The sequence below is a fragment of the Benincasa hispida genome, chromosome 1, assembly GCF_027475165.1.
Source record: "Benincasa hispida cultivar pf3 chromosome 1, pf3_genome.v1.1, whole genome shotgun sequence".
Taxonomy (NCBI): domain Eukaryota; kingdom Viridiplantae; phylum Streptophyta; class Magnoliopsida; order Cucurbitales; family Cucurbitaceae; genus Benincasa; species Benincasa hispida.
Genome location: NC_143478.1, coordinates 1,282,851 through 1,301,953, shown reverse-complemented (window position 1 = coordinate 1,301,953; position 19,103 = coordinate 1,282,851). Strand labels below are relative to the sequence as shown.

Sequence of the window (19,103 nt, the reverse complement as noted above, 5' to 3'; positions counted from 1 at the left end):
TGTAGATCATGCAGTGCTTGCTAATTTACCTTACGAATAGATAGGTTGAGTTTAAAACTCATGTAATTGGAAGGATATATTCCATTCAAATTTTATGAACTTAATAAATATAAGAAAGTTAATGAACCAAATAAATAAAACATTCGAGTTAAGAAATTAAATCCGTAATTTCGCACCTGTCCACTTCATATTTCCTCGATCATCCCAAAAATGCAATCGGCATTGAGACTAAATTTATCATTTTTTTCAAGTTCAAGACTGTCAAGTTTGTAAATGTAGAAAATCTAAATTTGAATTCTGATTCCCGTTTCATTTTAATTTCCAACCTCAGTGAAGTTATTTCGACTCTTACCATGACCCTTTCATAAATTATTTAACAAATTTTTTTGACATGTTTGGTTTTGAAACGTACAAGATTCTTGTGAAATAATTAGTACCAAAAGTTAAAATAAGCCCATTCTCTTTTTTTAAGAAAAGGCTCGAGTAATTTTTTATGCACCAAAATCAAATTATTTAAAGATTTGAGAATAATAGAGATGAAAAGATATGCATGAAAGCATTCTTTTCAATCTCTGAATTTTTTTTGCCACGTCGATTAAGGAACGTATAAAATAATTCGCATATTTAGAATAATTTTGATTTAAAAAATTGCAAAAACAATTTGTAATTAAAACCATAAATATTCTCAAAATCACAGGTAGTAAAAAAACTAGTTTTCACAAAATAGAGAATAAAATCAAAACATATTTAACTATTTAATCTAAGTATAAAATTCACAGTATGTATATTTTTTCCCATTAGAAAACAAAAACTCATTTAATAATAAATCAAATATGCACTTTTTTAAAAAAGATATAAAAAATATTTAAAAAAGAAAGTTGAAAATCCCATTTGGTAATCATAAGATTTTTTTTTGTTTTTGTTTTTTAAAATTAAACCTATTTCAAATGATTTCCATCTTTCTTAAGAAAAATTGTTGAATTTTAACTTCAAAATAATATTAATAATAATAATATTTTAAAATATTATTTTTAGTTCTAAAAAATTTGTTTGATTTTTTAAACTATTGATGAAAAGGAGATAAGAGAAGAAATTTGGATATGAAAGCAATATCCATGTGCTTCATTTTCAAAAATGAAAAGTAAAAACAAAATAATATCACACGGGGCTTAAAATAACAAAAAGTTAGACATGATTTTTTTCTTTTGCTGATATGTCAACATTTCCATAGATTGTCATAAAAATAATTCATGACTATATCCTTAAATGTTAAGTATATTTTTTATTTTATAATTTTTTTTTTCAAAAATTCATTGATTATAAGTAGGGCAGCCGACAGGTAAACAAACAGCTAAAGGGAAAAGGTAAACTTAATCAAAATTTAAAGACTGAACTAAAATTTATCAATTAAGAAAAGTTACCAAGACAACCAAACTTCGCAAAACGAATTTCGAAAATTACAAACAAATAAAACAAACACAAATTATACCTTTCAAACCGGATAAACCAACGAGTGAACTCCACATGGAGGAGATATCCAGAACCTAGAAACTCTTTGACAACAATATAAAATAATCTAAGGAAGTAATCCAGTAAAAATTTACACATTTAACCGAAATATTACCAACTTAGTTCGGTAAAAAAAGAAAAAAGCCCCATTATAAATAATAACTAATAACCCCAGGCTCACATATTTTGACCTGGCGAACTTCTTATTCCAACCAAATAAATAAAAAAAAAAAACTATTTATATATAATTTGATCTATATATGCCCGTAGTGACATTTCTGCAAATTAACAAAACCAGAACCATATTTTACTTACCATCGAGACGTGGCATCTTGTAACGCTCCAGTAAAATGTGGGTGTGGGTTTAAAGGTTTGTTTTCAATTTGCTACCTGCTTCAATTCGCCTAGTTACACTTCGCATCGTCACGAACTCCTCTGCCGCAGATGGGTGTATTCCGACCTGTTTCAAGTTCCAATGCTTAAATACGAGTTCAAAATTATTTCTGGAAAACTTTAAAGACACTTGAGAATGCTTCAATGCTTGTCGTTAAGGGCATTTTAAAATCACATTTTTTAACACTTTAAAACTCCTATTCTAAGTCCTTGGAAAGTTATTCCAAATAAGCCTAACTTACCGCTACTTACAACCTTGACTAACCAGGAGGACCTCTCTCCACTCCATCCGTAAATAAGGGCAAACAAGATCATTGGAATTCGAAGCAAACTACCATATTCTTTGTTTAATAATATTATGAGTGCTTGAAAAATCATCATTTTCTAATTATTCTAGAAGTTATATCCTATAAGGGCAAAGGAGATTAGATGAAAACTTACAGTGCTATCAAACTGTTGCTTGGTTGCTCCACATTTAAGAGCGACAGCGATTCCCTGAAACGAGCCATGCCATGTAAATGTTGCAAACCAAACTTCAACTTTATTATGAATCACAAATAAATGGAAAAGTTAAGGATCGGCAGTGCCTGGCCCAAGTCTTACTTGTTTGGTCCATTTTTTAAGAAGTAAATGAAATACTAGTCCTATAATAGAGTGTGGCAAATAAGACCATATTTTCTAAATTAATTACAAAAAGTACCTGCATAATTTCAGGAGCATCAGGACCACACATCGATGCACCAAGGACCTTTTGTGTGTCGCCATCAACCACGAGCTTCATGACTGTCTTCTCTTGTCGGCTATAACATAATCAGAATTGCATATTGCATATAAGTAACAAGAAATTGCCCATAATTAAGAAAGTGTATCAACTAAAATATTAATCACACCGAGGAGCTCAGACTAACTGCCCAAGTGAGCATGTCACTAGAAAATGGTTTGATTCAAATGATAGTTTGAGAAAATATAAAAGCCACTTCCCAAACGCCTAGATGGCAATTAGAAATTCCTTTCATACAAAGAGTAATGTTAAAGATAAACTACGTAATTGATTTGCATTAGTATTCAGGTACCATTCTTCTGTTCTGGTTTTTCATGTATTAATTAACTTGAGTTAATTGGGAATTTAAATTGGTACCCTAAGAAAGTTAGGCCTTAGAACACATTTTTCTGGATAGCATATTCATCAAGAAATGGAAAGGTATGTCAAATTGAGGACTACAGTTTCAGTCACAATCAAATCTCACCCATAATCACCACACATCAATGATTGCATGGTAATATTATTGATTTATTCGAGTTTTGATCTAAATAAGTTTTACGTACCCAGAGATTGTATTCTTCATTGGATTGAACGAAGATGTGTACACCAGAATGTCACCCTTTGCCTTCTCTACAGCTTCTTCTTCACTTAGGCCCACAACAGAGAGAGGAGGAATACTGCAATCGAGTAGAATAAATTGATGGATTAGTGATGAGCTTACAATAAAATGTTCGCTGGAAAGTACTTTAATAGAAGCATGTGCAACTGAATAATGCATACTTAGATATCAATCTAACAATAAATAAGAACTCAATTCAACATGTAACAGAAACAAAAGTCTAGACGGACATAATGATCTCCCTTATATCTTGCTCTTTTCCTCTTCATTTCTCCCAACATAAGGATTTCAAGAACCTTCCCTAGATTTATACATATTGGAGTGAAAATTTTAGAAGTCCTTTGGCTTTTGTGGTTTCTTGATTGTAAAACCATTTTAGTGAATGGTTGTTAACCATATAACCCCCACTACCCAACACACAAACACAAACACAAAAAAAAAGAGGGGAAGAAACCACTATTTTTCTGGCAAGATTGAGCAGATTATATTCTTCAATCAAGTGACCTATTCAATATTTGCAGCAGCTGACTTATTTGCGTTAAATTTAGTGTTATGAACATACTATTTTCCTCGAGCAGGTACACAAATGTTAATGGACATAATCCTCAATTTGCATTTGAAATACAGACAAATTATTGGAATATAACAACAAAAATTCTATTAAAAGACAGCAATTTCTTACCAGAATACGGCATAGGGTACAAAATTGTAGTCCGGTTTGGTAGGTTCACCACCAAAAACAGTGTTCTGCAAATAAATAGAAAAAGAAATATAGGATTGAAGTGCCATCAGAATTAACAGGACTAATATTTAAAATATTCATGAGAAAGGAGCAGTGGTTTAATAGATTAATATCGAAAGAAAACAATACAATACATACAGCAAAGTATGATCCCTCCATTAGAGCCACAGGCGTAAGATTCATTCGATTAGTAACATCTCCAATAGCCCAGATACTAGGTACAGTCGTGCGTGAATAATCATCAACCTGGACGGGGGAAACATTTTTGTAACTTCCTATACTAGTAAGAACAGAAACAAGCCAAAGAATTCCTTATAATGGCATGCACAATAAGTGAATGAAAACGGATAATCCCATTCAACATAACTATACTGATCATCCAATGAAGAATTAAGCTAACGGCACACCAAATGAGTAAACGTGGCAAACACCACAAATCTGCCCAGGATAAAAATACAGTCCATCCAATGGGGTAGTTTAATTCATTAAATACCATTTTCATTTTACAAGGGGTAGTTTAAATGGATTAAAAGGAAACTTCCGTTCGTTAAAATCATCAAAACTAGCTAAAGCAGCTTGGTCAGGTGAAAGTAGCTAGTTCCAATTCTTTTCCATTCAAAGTCTCCATCTGCACAAATTATTATGAGCTTGGCGGCATATTAGCTGGTAACTAGATTAGGCATATTAGCAGATATAAATGTCACAACTCATATTTCACCTTTCTTACGTTCCCTAATTACAGCTTTTCACGTTTTATAGCAGCACTCAACACTCAGTCGTATAAATATTTCTAGGTCAACATCCCAGGTGTGCAATAACCTACAGATGAAAGACTAGCTGCCCCAACTATCAGTTTAGAGGAGAAGAATCACATTCAGATCTTTATAGGTGACAATTAGATGGCAACATGAAGCAGATGCAGTTTTTTAAAAAGATTTCGAAAAAAATGTGCATTTTGTTTAACCAAAAAAGCAACATGAATTAGAACGAATGTTTAATAAACAAGCACAATACAAAAAATGGAAAGCCAAAAACAAAACGAGCCAACAAAAAAAAAGGAAGCTAACAAGACCAACAACCCAGTGGGCCGCGAAAACAATATGCAATAGTAAAAAAGGGCAAGATAGATAATATGACCTTCACAGCACCGTGACGATCAACTTCGACACCAACTGCTTTCAAATTTAATCTTTTTGAATTAGGAGCACGACCTGTAACAAACTCGTCACTTATCAACGTATCATGCAAATAACAATGTCATACTTGAGAGTTGAGAGAACCACCAAACATTTAAAAGCACTCTACAACCAGAAATTAACATTAATCCGGTCAATCTCATCCTAAAACTCCATACAACAAACTTAGGGACTAATTCTGACTACAGATATTCATGCAGATGAAGTTGTCAAATTATAAAACAAACAAGTATTCATTTCTATTATAATTGTGCAGTATTCGGGGCCACTTACTTGAAGCAGACCTCGACTAACCTACATGAGAACTACCTGACTCTATAACATTTTGATGTTAGGAAAAATCATATTGATACTCAATAGGACACCAATATGGTTGGAACCTACAACATTTATGCTTCAAGGGTTCACAACTCAACCATTTAACCACTGAACCATTCATTTACTCGCTCATCTGGTAAATGATTTAAAGGCTGTACTCCATAAATCTCCCTTCCCTCACTACCTTTCCAGCTCCAGGTAACCCCCATCTAGAACATCAGCTCTAGTTTAATCCAACTGCAGTGCTTCAGTTTTGAGGCTGAACTGAAAACCTTGTGGTGACTGGTTGCATCATCCAAGGTTTATTGATCTGAATCTCTCTAGTAATTTTGACCCAAACATTTTTTTTTTCTTTTTAACCCAAGATTTATTAATCTGAATCTCTAGCGAATCATTTGGCACATTCTTATTTAGAATTCAGGATCATACAATTTAAGCCATTGCAAATAAAGTCTGTAAAGTCTAGATTCTATTATTCTCTCTCTTGCTGGTTCTATCAAATTGCCTCCTACTTTTCATAAAATAGACACCATTCACGACCTCAAGGAAAATACAGATGAGTGCAATATTTTTTTCAAGAGGTTATTAAAAGTGAGGAGATAACTACCAGTCGCAAACAACACAGCATCTGCCAACAACTCCTCGCCATGATCTGTGATAACTTTTATTCCGTCCTCTGTTTTTATCAACTGAGTTCACAGAAAATTGGGACCAGTATTATCTTCTTAAATGCGTACAAATGAAACATTTAAAATAGGTCAAAAGAGCAAGAAATCATGGAAAGTACTTCTGTCAAATTTGTTCTTAGGTGCATATTAATTCCTCTGGCTTCCAGGTTCCTTGCAACCACTGCTCTCATTTCATCGTCAAAACCTCTGAAATATAACGTTTTTAATCATAGTATCCTAGAGCAGTAGCATAACATAATAAAGACACCAGCACATAGCCATTGATAGTATCAGGATGCTGTTAGGCCACCAGTTATATATAAGTATGAGCACAAGGGTAGGAAGGGTAAAGAGATGGTTATTGGGGGAGAAATACCTTCTAGTAGTGGAACCTACTAGAACCACCGACAGTTAGAGAGAGGGGGGGGGGGGGGGGGGGGGGGGTGTTATATGCAGTCTTGTGAGGGGGAACTGTTTTATCTTTCTTCTCTCGAGAGTGGGAGGAAGAACAGTTTGTACTGCTTTCGGGCTTCTTTGAATCTACTAAGAGGTTTCTATTTGATTCCTATCAGATGCATCCACATGGTCATATTTTTTCGTCTTTTATTTCCTGTTATTTTTTGTTTTGGGATCATGTTTGAATGTCTTCGTCAATAATTGGTCCCAAAGGGAAAATGGTCAATGGTTATTAGAGTTGAAGAAGACAACAGCAACCACTGCACCACATCATACAGTTTCTACAATCTGTATCTAAGTATGAGGCAGTTTGATCCTTCAAAAATCATTAAAAGGGTTAAAGAGCATGGAATAAGGTGTGTTATACCTTAGCGGAAGTTCCCTTCTAAAACATAGGTCAACTTTAGCACCCATACCATTCCAGATCGAAGCAAATTCAACAGCAATGTACCTAACAACAGAAAAGAAGTTATGATCCTCCATCAAAAAACACGATGAAGATGTATTGATGAGAGAGAGAGAGAACGCACCCTCCTCCAAGCACCACGACACGCTTAGGCAACTCCTCTAGACTCAAAGCCTCATCGGATGTTATCCCCCACTCCTAGAAATTTTCAACAGTAAAGTAAGAGGAAAATATTAAATCCAATGATTGGGCCTCAAGAGAATAGCATCGGCAGAACCAAAAGTTCTCCAAAAGTAAGCCCACATTTACCAGACAAAAAAGGTGCATCAAGGTCTCAGATACTTGATATGCTAAAGCAAATACAACCAGCATTCATGTCAATAAATGTTCACACAATGGTTTAAGTCCTCAAAGTTGCAAACGGAAAAGAAAAATTAGATATAAAATGGAGCCAAATATGTGGAATTTAATGACAGATAAGGTATAAATTGAATTGTATATCCATACAAAAAACTCCTCAGTTGAAAGTATAGCATTACTCTGCAACCAATTGGCAGTAAGAATCCACGTTTATGAACAAATGGGTACACAGATAGCATAATTTTCATACCTAGAACGACAGTCATGTGAATACAATAATGTCCAATCAAATCCCTAAAGCAATTTACTGAATTTAAATCACTGTTCATGTGTGCAACTTTCTTGATCAGCATGACCACATAACTTCTCAAAACCCCTAAGACTTTTAGTGCGTATAGATCGAAGTCGTATCAGAACATAATTCACATTATATATTTCTCTCTCATCTCCATTAGGCAATAGACAACTAGATAGACCAATATAAAAGATGTGGAGAAAATGGTTAAGGAAATCAAATAAAATAAACAAACAGAATTTCAGGTCTCCTTAGGAATTAACACTTCTAATAATGAAAAGATTGTTTTAAGAAAATGTTGACAAAGAATTTAACTTACACGAAAATTTAATATCAAATTCAGGATATATACATGTACGCAATTTCTTCATAAGCATTTAAAACAACAAAAGTCGGCAAATTTCTCCACAGAAATGGATAGCATCAGATACTTATTATTAAAAGGTGACGTCAAGTAATTCCGTTCAACAGAGAGAAAAGAAAAGGAAACAGAGAGAGAGAGAGAGAGAGAGAGCAGCCTGCTACCTTCCCGGGAATATCAGGAATGACAGCTCTACTGCCAGTTGCAATCAGTATGTGCTTTGCTGAATAGCATATTTTGGTACCATCAAGTTGTGTCACCTCAACTTCATGTGGACCAACAATCTTTCCCTCTCCTTCATACATTTTTACTCCTGAATTAGTCAGTAAACGCTTGTAAATTCCATTTAATCGGACTATCTCATCTGTCTGCAGTTCAAAAGTTAACAGAAGTATATGATTCCATATTAGACAAGAAAAACCGGTATATGAATTAATAAAATAAAAGGGCACAAATACAATTCCTTACTGGTTACTAGAAGTGTTACTAGGGAGAGCAACAATGTGTGCTAGAAGAAATGAAAAGAACAGATACTCTTAATCTTTGCCAATAGTCTGAGAAAGGCATGTGTGCCATAAGAAATGATAAATTGGACGTAACTGAAAATTGTATCCTAAACAACTAAAACATACATTTGGCTCCAGGGACAAGCCCTACTTTCATAATTTCATACATCAATAAAATTTGTTTCTTATAAAAGAGAAGAAGAACGAGGAGAGGAAAAAAGTTCCGACTTTCCAGCATTTGATCTCATTTGGGGGGAATGCAGGTCACCATTATGCTTTGTCTATAAATGCCACATTCTCAAAATATTTTAAGAAACATGGAGATCAAATGCACAACTCCCAGTTTTGCACATCGGGATTAACAACTTTTTTCTGTTCGCCATCAAAGTTTCAAAATGCAAAAATTCTAAAAAGAGACACAAGAAAAGGGGAAGAAACTAGAGACAGATAACTTTGCTTGAACTGGAGAGGATTAACTACCTTTCTTCCTATCAGACTTGCACTGATGGTGTATTATCATTAAGTCATGGAAAGAACTTAAGTTTAATTCAAAACATTTATTAAGGACTTGCAACCTTTGGAAACCCACTTAGACCTAGTTACCGTCCAGGTCTCTATGTAGATATACCCAAGAAATCTTATTCAAAATGAATTTATGTACTTCATTGAAAAAACAAACTCTATATGGTTTGTTTTGAAATTGATAGAGGTCACATGCAAAACATCAACTTTAAGTAACATACATACCTTCTTTCGTAAAAGTTTCTTCCAATCAAAATCTACTTTCTCATTCACATCCCAACCAAAACTTCGAGCATCCTACACAACACAACACATGCTTTATTTACAATATTCACGTTTACAGAACAAAATATTTTTTTATTGACATGAAATATGACTTTAGGGTGCATTTGGAGAGTGACTTTAATAAAATAAATGTTGCCATGAGTCTAACAAAAACTAGTGAACACTATTGCATTTATAATTAAATTTACAAAAATTACATTCTAACCTGAAGCTCAGGACCAAATGATGCACCATACACTAGAATCTTTTTGGGTACACAGCCACGAATGACACACCTAAATTGCCAAATGAGATAAAACATGATAAAGAATATTTAGTGACTCCTATATCAACTTTGTAAAAACAATAAAAAAGATTTTGAGCACTTAGAAGGACAACATACGTTCCACCAATTCCTCCAACTACTTCTGAGCTGATTGGATCGAATGGAAGTTCACAGATGCCAACCTTCCAACATATTTTCACATGTAATTAGCAAGTGGTTAGCAATCAATCCGTTCAAAAGATATACCAAATAAGAATAACAGTTGCAGAAAAGAGCATATAAAATGTTAACGATATCGATAGTTAAATCTACACATATGACCATAAATGAATCATCAATATACACGTGAAACTAAACTAATGCACTCTTCAGAATAAGTCAATATATGTAACCTTCGCTCCATGACTAGCTGAAAATCTACTAGCACGAACACCACCACTTCCTGCTCCAATAACGAATAAATCAAAGTCATAGTGTTCCTCCACTTCGGCCTGATGGCTCAGTTCCCCATCTATGAGCATCTTCCTCGACATAGCTGGCGAATATTTCGGGCTAAGTCTGCGGTAAACAGAAAATCACTAAATAGATGAAGAACAAACAATCAAACGATAAAGCTGAATGCGTTCAGCAGCAAGGAACTCGCAAACGATGATAAAGAAAAGAAACCGATAAGAATTTCGGAACATATTGATTTGTTAATAGAGAAACAAAAGTCCTATTGAAATTGCTAAGCCGCCGCCGCCGCCGCCACGTGATGAAAAAGTAGACTAGAAAAATCAACAGTCAACTTCACGAAGATACAAGCAGAAGAATAAACAAAATGAATTCGCGAATCTACATTCATCCAAACGAAACACAAAACAAGAACAGTCAAACAACGCATCAACAGTCAAACAAGAAAATATGAATAGAATCTACCTTTGCAAAGTTGAAGGCTGCGAGAGGAGAAACTCTAGGGCTTCGACAGGGAAGAGAAGAATGACGACGGCTCGAGAGCCGAACGTTGATTGGGTGTATTTATAGGTACTGAGTTGTGATTCAGTGAGAGCGATGGAGGCCGCGAAGAGAAAGAATCAGCGATATGCTTTGCGTGTACCTGGCGATGCCGAAACTTTTCGCTTTGGTTATTATTTTTATTTTTGTTTAGCTTTCTTCGAAATTCAATGATGACGTGGCGCCGTTTGAAGCCCGCGCTTACTCGCGCCATAAGCCAGTAATTTTCCACGCATCACATTTTCTAGCTTTAATGCGGAGGGTCCTTTTTCTTGGTTCTTTTATGCTTATTTTGGGGCTTAGGCAAAATTTCATATACTTTGCTTGTATAGAAAATTTTGTATATTCTATTGTGTGTCATGCCAACTCACTTTTTTAAAAATAGAGTGAAATTTATTGACTTTATTGTGAGTCTACTTTTTCTAGTCTATCACCTTTAAAAGTTGGTTTTTCTAGTCTACTTAAGTAACCATTCAATGCTTATCCTTATTTAAAATTTTAAATTCTATACTTCTATGCTTCATTTTAGGGATTGTTATAGATGGAAAAAATAGCAAACTATTTTCACATATAGCAAAATAAGTTAGGACACTGGAAAATGTTTTTATTTTTATTTTTTTTCAAAATATCAGAAACTATCCTTTCTTAATTTGAAATTCGCGTGATTTATTCTTCTCCATCGTCCGATTTTTCAGGTCTTCGCATCATCGCAAAGTTCGTCTTCTCCTTCTGATTTTCACATCTTCACTCGAAATTATTATTGCCACTGACTTCTTCTTCCTCCTCTAATTATCACGTATTCACCAAAATTTGATTATTTAGTTTATTCACCAACATTTGATTGCTTCACAGAAAAATCAAAGAGGATGATCATGCAATTGCCTTGTTATTGGTACGTTCTTCTTCTTCTTCTTCAATTGTTAGGTTTTTCAGAATGTTTTCACTATATGTGTTTAGCTTCTTCTTCTTCAAATCGAATTGATAATATTGTTTTTCTTCCACAATCAATTGAAATTTAATAAGTTGTTCTTCTTTTTCTTTAGTCTATCTTCTTTTTAGTGATCTTTTTGTTATTTTCTAGTTGATCTTATTCTTCTTTTTCTTCAATTATTGAAATTTAACTGTTTCATCTCAAATTCAATTGATCGAAATAAATCGTTGTGATAGAGTTCTATTAATGTCTATCAAGGATGGTGATAAATCTTTGTCGCTGTCTATCGCTGATATTCACAATGAGTTGTGTTTGTGTTCTATCACTGACTATTAGATAGAGTTTTACCTATCAAGTTTTATCTAATAGAGATTTCAATTGATAATTGTTTTGTTTTGAATTGAGTTATGTATAACTGTGTAGTGATAGACAGTGATACATTTGTATCACTATCCATCATGCAATATTTTCTTCTTCTTCTTAATCTTATCGCATACAACATTTTCTTCCTAATCCCTAAAAGTAAATAAGAGTTGCTAATCAAATTGCAAATTGATAGCTGCTGAAATAACTTTATCTTCGTCTATCATACGTTTATTTCTATATTGTTGGGGTTGATGCCCTAAATCTTGTAGGATCCTATAGTTTGTAATTGTATTGTACAAACATTTTATTTATGTAATAAAGTATATGATGTTTTATTTTAAAACTAGTTGCATTAACTACAAACCAATAAACTAACATTAAAGGTTATCTTGTAGCTTAAACATTATGTAGGGACATACGGATGGATCATATTTAAGTGATAACCTAAATGGTCTGTAGTAGATGGATAAGGTTGGATACTTTATCCTGATGACACTACGAGTATGACCCGCTTTTTAGATGTCAAAATTATTGTAAAGTGCTACAAATGATCTGATTTTGATCGTTCATGTGGAGACATGTGAGCGGGGATATTCTATACAAATGAGTTTGTATAAGACCGGACCACGAAATATTTAGTCTCATTATATGACGTCGTTCATAATGGAGAATTACATTTCACCAGGATAAACATAGGTAATGCGATATGAATCCTGAGTGAGTTGTGAACTCTTGCCTATGAAGGCAACCCTTTGATTTGTATGGGTGAGAGTGGCCAAATCGCTGACTCAACAAGCCTACCATTTTGGGCACTTCATTAAAGACCATTCACTTCAATAAAGACTAACAGTTGCACTCTTCACACTACAGATATATTGATGTGTCCACTGGATATAACCAATCAACAGTACGATCACCCTTCAAAAATTGCTCGTAAGTACAGTTGGGCCAAAATTATTTGTAACGACCCGACCCCTAGGACTCAAGTTAGGCTGTTACTAAACACATGCATGCATGGAACTTAAAACAACATCCTTTTATAGTGAAATAAATGCTAAATAAATAAGTTGAACTCAAAAGACCTTCATTAAATTCAGATATTAAAACATAGACGATAGGGTATCCATAAATTATAAATGATAATAAGTAGGTTTAAAAACAAATCTTAATAGTAAGTTTCAAACATCAAATTGAAAGTTGAAAAACACGGAAAGAAATTTAAATATCATGAGCGGAAGCATAAAACTGGTCCCTAGTGGCTCGTTCAAGGATTTCTCTTGTCATTCGCCAGTACGTCCTTGCCCTTACCTGAAACATAAACATGAGAAATGGTGAGTATAAAATACTCAGTAAGTAACCCCACTACTGGGGTCAAGCTAAGCATTTATGACCAATAAATGCAACATGAACTGAAGCTTTCTACTAGTGGGACATGAAAATTTTCCTTACATGGCTCACTCTTTTTCCTTCCCCCTAGAATGCACCTCCTATGTACACCCCAGGTCCTCTCTATGAATGTAGGAACGTGTACATCTTTTGTACACATTGTTATGCATACAACTCTTTCATATACACATGACCTACTGAATATGTACCTCTTACGTACACATGGTTATGCATACATCTCTTTCATATACACATAACGCACTGAATGTGTACCTCTTTCGTACATAAGGTTATGTACACATTTCTTTCATATACACATAACCCACTGAGTGTGTACCTCTTTCGTATACATGGTTATGTATACACCTCTTTCGTATACACATAACCCATTGAGTGTGTACCTCTTTCATACACATGGTTATGTATACACCTCTTTCGTATATACATAACCCACTGAGTGTGTACCTCTTTCATACACATGGTTATGTATACACCTCTTTCGTATACACATAACCCACTGAGTGTGTACCTCTTTCGTATACATGTTATGTATACACCTCTTTTGTATACACATAACCCACTGAGTGTGTACCTCTTTCGTACACATGGTTATGTATACACCTCTTTCATATACACCTAACCCACTGAGTGTGTACCCCTTTCGTACACCCAGTACCCTCTAAGTGTGTATTGCTTTCATATACATCAACCCTAGTACATCTCTTTCATGTACTAGCGCCCTCGGACATACATCACTTTCATGCAATCACATAATCTAGAAAGGAAAAGAGATTACATTTAACTTCATGTTACATATAACATTCACATAATCATGAGTCCTTTAAAATCTCCTCATCGAGTCATGTTAATTAACCTCAACGTACGTGTTTAATCTAGTTTTTAATGGTTCAACTCTAGTACATCACTTTCATGCACTAACTCGTATAAACAATCAAACATTCAAAATTTCATAATACATTATATAGCCTACACACTTTCATAATAAATCACATAAATATGCACGTCAAAAAATGCTCCAACTTTCACCTAGCTTTAAGACATTCCAGTAGTACGCTTAACTCATAATTTAAGGTCATGCTCAATTGTGCTTGTAATATGTCTCATAAATTTCTAAATCATGATCTTACATTAACATGCTTCAGACATATTATCACATGCTCATATATATTTTCTAAACAGTTCATTAAATCTCATAACAATTAAAATTATCCTAATCTTAAAATCCTCAAAATAAATCATAAATTTATTGCACGACACAAAGGCGGTTTTAGTAGTAAGATTACTTACCTCAATATGAAACTGAAATAATAATTCTGTACTCAAGCAAACTCTCCAATCGAACTTCACAACCTTTAGTCCAATCCTAGGGCATGAAGAAAATTCATTTTAGTCTTCAAGTTCGATTTCATACATAAAGCAATTTTAGAAGCCAACAAAATTCTTACCCAACTAGCACTTTAATCTTAAATCACCTCCAAAACCCAAGTCAAAATCCAACCAGGAACTCCTAATTCAATCTTGTTAGTGTTGAATAACGTGATCACGACTTCAAACTCCGGTCTAAATTTCCAACACAATGGGCTACCATTAGATTAACTCAAAAGTCAAAACTCCATAACCCAAAAAGCCTTCGAGGGGAGAGTGTTGTCGAGTGAGAGGGAGAAGAAGGGGTATTTTTTTTATTTCTTTTTAATTCTCCACCACACAAAAGTATAATATATATATATATATATATATATATATATATATATTATTTCCTTTCCTTCTTAAATTCTAAAATCCATATATATTCTTTTCTTTTCTTAAATTCCAAAACCCTTATATATATATATATATATATATTTCTTTTTCCTTTCCTTAATAAACATATCACAAACTCAAATCTTTCACTTCTTCTCTAATTAATTAAATAATCCTCAAAATAAATTCATCAATTTTAATTCACTTCTTTCCAAAAATCCTAAATCCCAAAATTAAATTTTAACTTTCCAAATTAACTTAAATTCAAATTAAAATCTTTTTAGATACTTGATTTAATAATTTCCAAATAAACCAATTAATTTTTCCTAATTATTTACTCAAATTTTGGATTCATATTCCAAAATTAAAGAGGGTAAAATTTTAAAACCACAATTTATCATTTTTCCCTTTCAGATTTCACAAAACCCAAAAATTCTTATCCAAATAATTCAATTATCCCTCCCAATTAATTTAAAACTCTACTCAAAGAATCCATATAACCAATAAAACTTCTTCAACCGTAACAATTTGATTCCAAATTCCAAAGATTAGGAAACTCAAACTCACAATTTGAGATAATTAACTTAAATTTTCCTAAAAATAATTGGGATGTTACATTATCATTTGGCCCCTGTAGTAACATCTAACTCATTGAGTACCACGAATCCCTCTAATGAACAATAAATCATAGTCCAACTATGATTAAACCCTTATCGGGCCAGGAGATGGTGTAGCGTCACATTGTTCAAGCCCCAAAATCAGCCCTTACAGGAGCAATTCTACTTGCCCCGACATTGGGGAAGGAGTAAATTTCTTCTTGTGTAGTTGTGTTCCCAACTCCACGATCAAATGAATCCCCAAAATGGTAGACTTATTGAGTCGGCGATCTGGCCACTCTCCCTCATACAGATCAAGGACCGTCCTCATAGACAGGAGTCACAACTCACTCAGGATTCAGGTCATGTTACCTATGGTCATCGTAGTGAAATGTAAGTCTCTATTATGAACGATGTTATATAATGAGACTAAACATTATGTGGTTCAGTCTTATACAAACTCATTTGTATAGAATATCTTCACTCACATGTCTCCACATGAATGATAGAGATCAGATCATTTATAGCACTTTACAATATTTGTAACATCTACAAAGTGGGTCTACTCATAGTGTCACTAGGATAAGGTATCCAACCCCATCTATCTACTACAGACCATTTAGGTAATCACTTAAACATGATCCATCTATATATAGACATACATGTTTAAGTTACAAGATAACCTTGGATGTTAGTTTAATAAAACATCACATATTTTATTATATAAATAAAATGTTTGTACATTACAAATATAAACTATGGGACTCTATGAGATTTAAGACATCAACCCCAATAGAGGCAACATTTGTCTCACCCTTCTGTTCCTTGGATTTCATCAAAGATTGGAAAGTCTGCAGCTTGTTGAGGAAGGTGGTCAGGTTGTAGTCAATCCTGTTAATAATAGCATTGCTACGAAACTGTAGGAAACTTCCAGGTAAAATTTTCAGGATGAAGTTAACCTGACTGGTATCAATAATGATAGATCCATTCATCTCAGCCACATTAAAGTGGACCATCATGTTGAGAATGTGTTCTCGAACAAATGTTCCTTCTTGCATACGGATATTGAAGATGAATTTGAGCACATCGTGCCTGAGTTGAGAGGATGACTGTCTAAACATTCCCTGCAAGGACTCCATGATCTCACGAGCAGTGAGCATGAGTTCATGCTACTTGGTCAAGACTTCATAAAGACTTGTCAAGATGTATGCTCGAGCCTTTTCTTCATCTGTACCCAAAACTCATATGCCTCTTGAACGTTTTGAGTGGCATTTTGAGTTGGAACATGAGGAAAATCCTCTGTAAGGACAAATCTTAGGTCATCGATGTTAATATTGTGTTGATAGTGTTTTTAACATTGTAGTTTTCGCTGGTAAGTTTGTCGGCGGAAAGTAAATTTAGAGTTTCGATAGTCATTTTGTAATTTGCTGAAACATACAATTTATTTATATTAGTATTCAAGCATTACCCTTTTAGAAAAACCGATCAAATTAGTAAAATAATTGAATGCACTCTATGTGCACATCTATTTTGCAATGATTGTTCAGTGAGGCAGGGGAAAAGCCACCATAGGGTGATCAGGTACTTCTTTACTGAAATTAGACCATCTCAACCAATATACAGAACAACTCCTTATTCCTGTAAATATCAATCATCATTGTTCGGTCCATAAATTGTTAACTATTTTCTTGTAAGTGTAACCTCTCATTTTAAATTCTGAGTTCCAACTCAATGAGTCAACTATAGGGAAAAACCGATTGATGCAAAAACTAAAGCAATCTTATCCAGTTATGGAGTTTGAGTAAAGAGTTGTGCAAATGTCATCCGTAGAGGGACCCAAGCAAAGGTGCCTTGAGGCCGAACATGAAAATTTATTACGAACTAATGAAAGAGACTGTGGGATGTGTTGACACACATATTGCTCTCACTTACTATAAACACTCGCTCCATTCACATTGGTATTGAACTATACAAACACCACCCATAGGGGGACACAAGCGAAGAAATGTGAATTTTGAGGGAGAAACATGAAAAAGAAAAATGGAGTGTCATTTACCTCATTTCCCTCCTTCTGAGTGTTTTACCCTAGGGTTAATTTAGCTTAGAAAAATATGGCTAATTATTTTACTAAATGATTGTTTAAATTTGCTTAAAAGTAACACTTACTTTGGATAGTCAAACAACTTTGATTAATGTTCATTAAATATTACAATAAAGTTTAATCAATAATTACATGCTTGTAGCAAATCCATCAAATTCACCTTTCCAGGTCAATTCCCAAGTAGGGGTGTTATGTTTCCGTCAACTTAAATACCCCAACCTAGACAAAACTAGTCTTAAAAAAAAGGTCCATTATCGATGCGTTTGCTATAAATTTAATCGTTTAATTAAAACTAATTTAATCCTATTAAATTATTTCTAATCTCATTATAAATTTTATGATCTTAGGCCTATGTGAATCATATTCTAAAACTATTTAAAATATATATATGTGATTTGAACCTAAGTTTGCATGCAATTATGAACTATTGATTTTAATTTCTAATTTCATATAATTATAATAATTACAAAATAAATGAAACAAAATAAAACCATATATTGCATCGAATGACATACTTAATAAAACTATAACAGTTATAAGATTATCTAAAGTAGGGTCATGTATCATGCATTTCTCATTTCATTACTAAACATACATAACACTTATAAACTAATGTAATAAAATAATTAATAACATACATACATACATTCATACATCCAAACTATATTTTATAACCCTTATAATATAAATGATGCATGACTATGTTATTAATGCATGCAAGTATATATTATAACACTTAAAGTATATGATGCATGAGCATGCTATAAGATTAAATCATGCAACTATATGTTATAATTTCATAATATAAATGATATATGAATAATGTATAACCTTTGGTGGGATTTTACTATATGACATACATTATGACATATATAATAAAATTAAACCATACATCAAATGCATAATTTAAACAATAATTACTGGATTGGGATTAGACTTCTAAGCAATTAATTAAATTAATATAACCTTTATATTAATTTAATTAATGGAAAAACTAACTATTACAAAATAATAGTCAAACCATTTCAAAATAAGTGAACTGGGTCTTGAACCGCACATGAATCGCTCAAACCAAGCGAATCGGATGTGAACCAGCTGGATCACGAACTGAACTGCAAGTGAATTGGGAAAAAAAATTATGCCTCAGAGAGTTGCAGTGTTGTGACCTAGCGTTGCAACGCTACAGAAAATTTTTATGTTTTGCCCTTCGCAACGTTGCAACGCTACTGTACAGTAGCCATTGTACAGACCCGAAATCCTTCGATTCTTCTCCGATTTGGGCCTTATTTTCTCCAAAAAAATACT

At 33.5% G+C, this 19,103-nt stretch overlaps 2 protein-coding genes across 5 annotated transcripts in view; one reads left to right on the top strand and one right to left on the bottom strand.

Moving 5' to 3' along the window:
• The window catches only part of PTAC5 (plastid transcriptionally active 5), a 29,376-nt gene that overhangs the window by 4,967 nt on the left and 5,306 nt on the right, over positions 1-19,103 (top strand). Inside the window, exons 7-8 of one of the 3 annotated variants that reach the window (XR_016528281.1) lie at positions 11,353-11,371; positions 11,510-11,549. The gene's annotated coding sequence lies outside the window, so the exon portion shown is untranslated. Of the gene's footprint in view, positions 1-11,352; positions 11,700-19,103 lie in introns of those variants that run through there. The other 2 variants (XM_090311626.1, XM_039020109.2) reach the window with 2 other exon arrangements.
• On the bottom strand, positions 1,469-11,009 carry LOC120068350 (glutathione-disulfide reductase). 2 transcript variants are annotated; one of them, XM_039020097.2, is made up of 17 exons: positions 10,583-11,009; positions 10,057-10,222; positions 9,782-9,846; positions 9,605-9,674; positions 9,340-9,411; positions 8,251-8,454; positions 7,195-7,268; positions 7,032-7,115; positions 6,328-6,415; positions 6,148-6,229; positions 5,164-5,237; positions 4,165-4,272; positions 3,967-4,031; positions 3,229-3,342; positions 2,603-2,702; positions 2,344-2,397; positions 1,469-1,969 (listed from the first exon to the last, which is right to left on the bottom strand). In XM_039020097.2, exons 2-17 carry the CDS (start codon positions 10,195-10,197, stop codon positions 1,874-1,876), a joined length of 1,491 nt encoding a protein of 496 aa, XP_038876025.1. In that variant the 5' UTR covers positions 10,198-10,222; positions 10,583-11,009; the 3' UTR covers positions 1,469-1,873. The 2 variants fall into 2 exon arrangements, with proteins under 2 accessions (XP_038876025.1, XP_038876019.1); XM_039020091.2 differs by lacking the exon at positions 10,583-11,009 and having other exon boundaries at positions 10,057-10,577.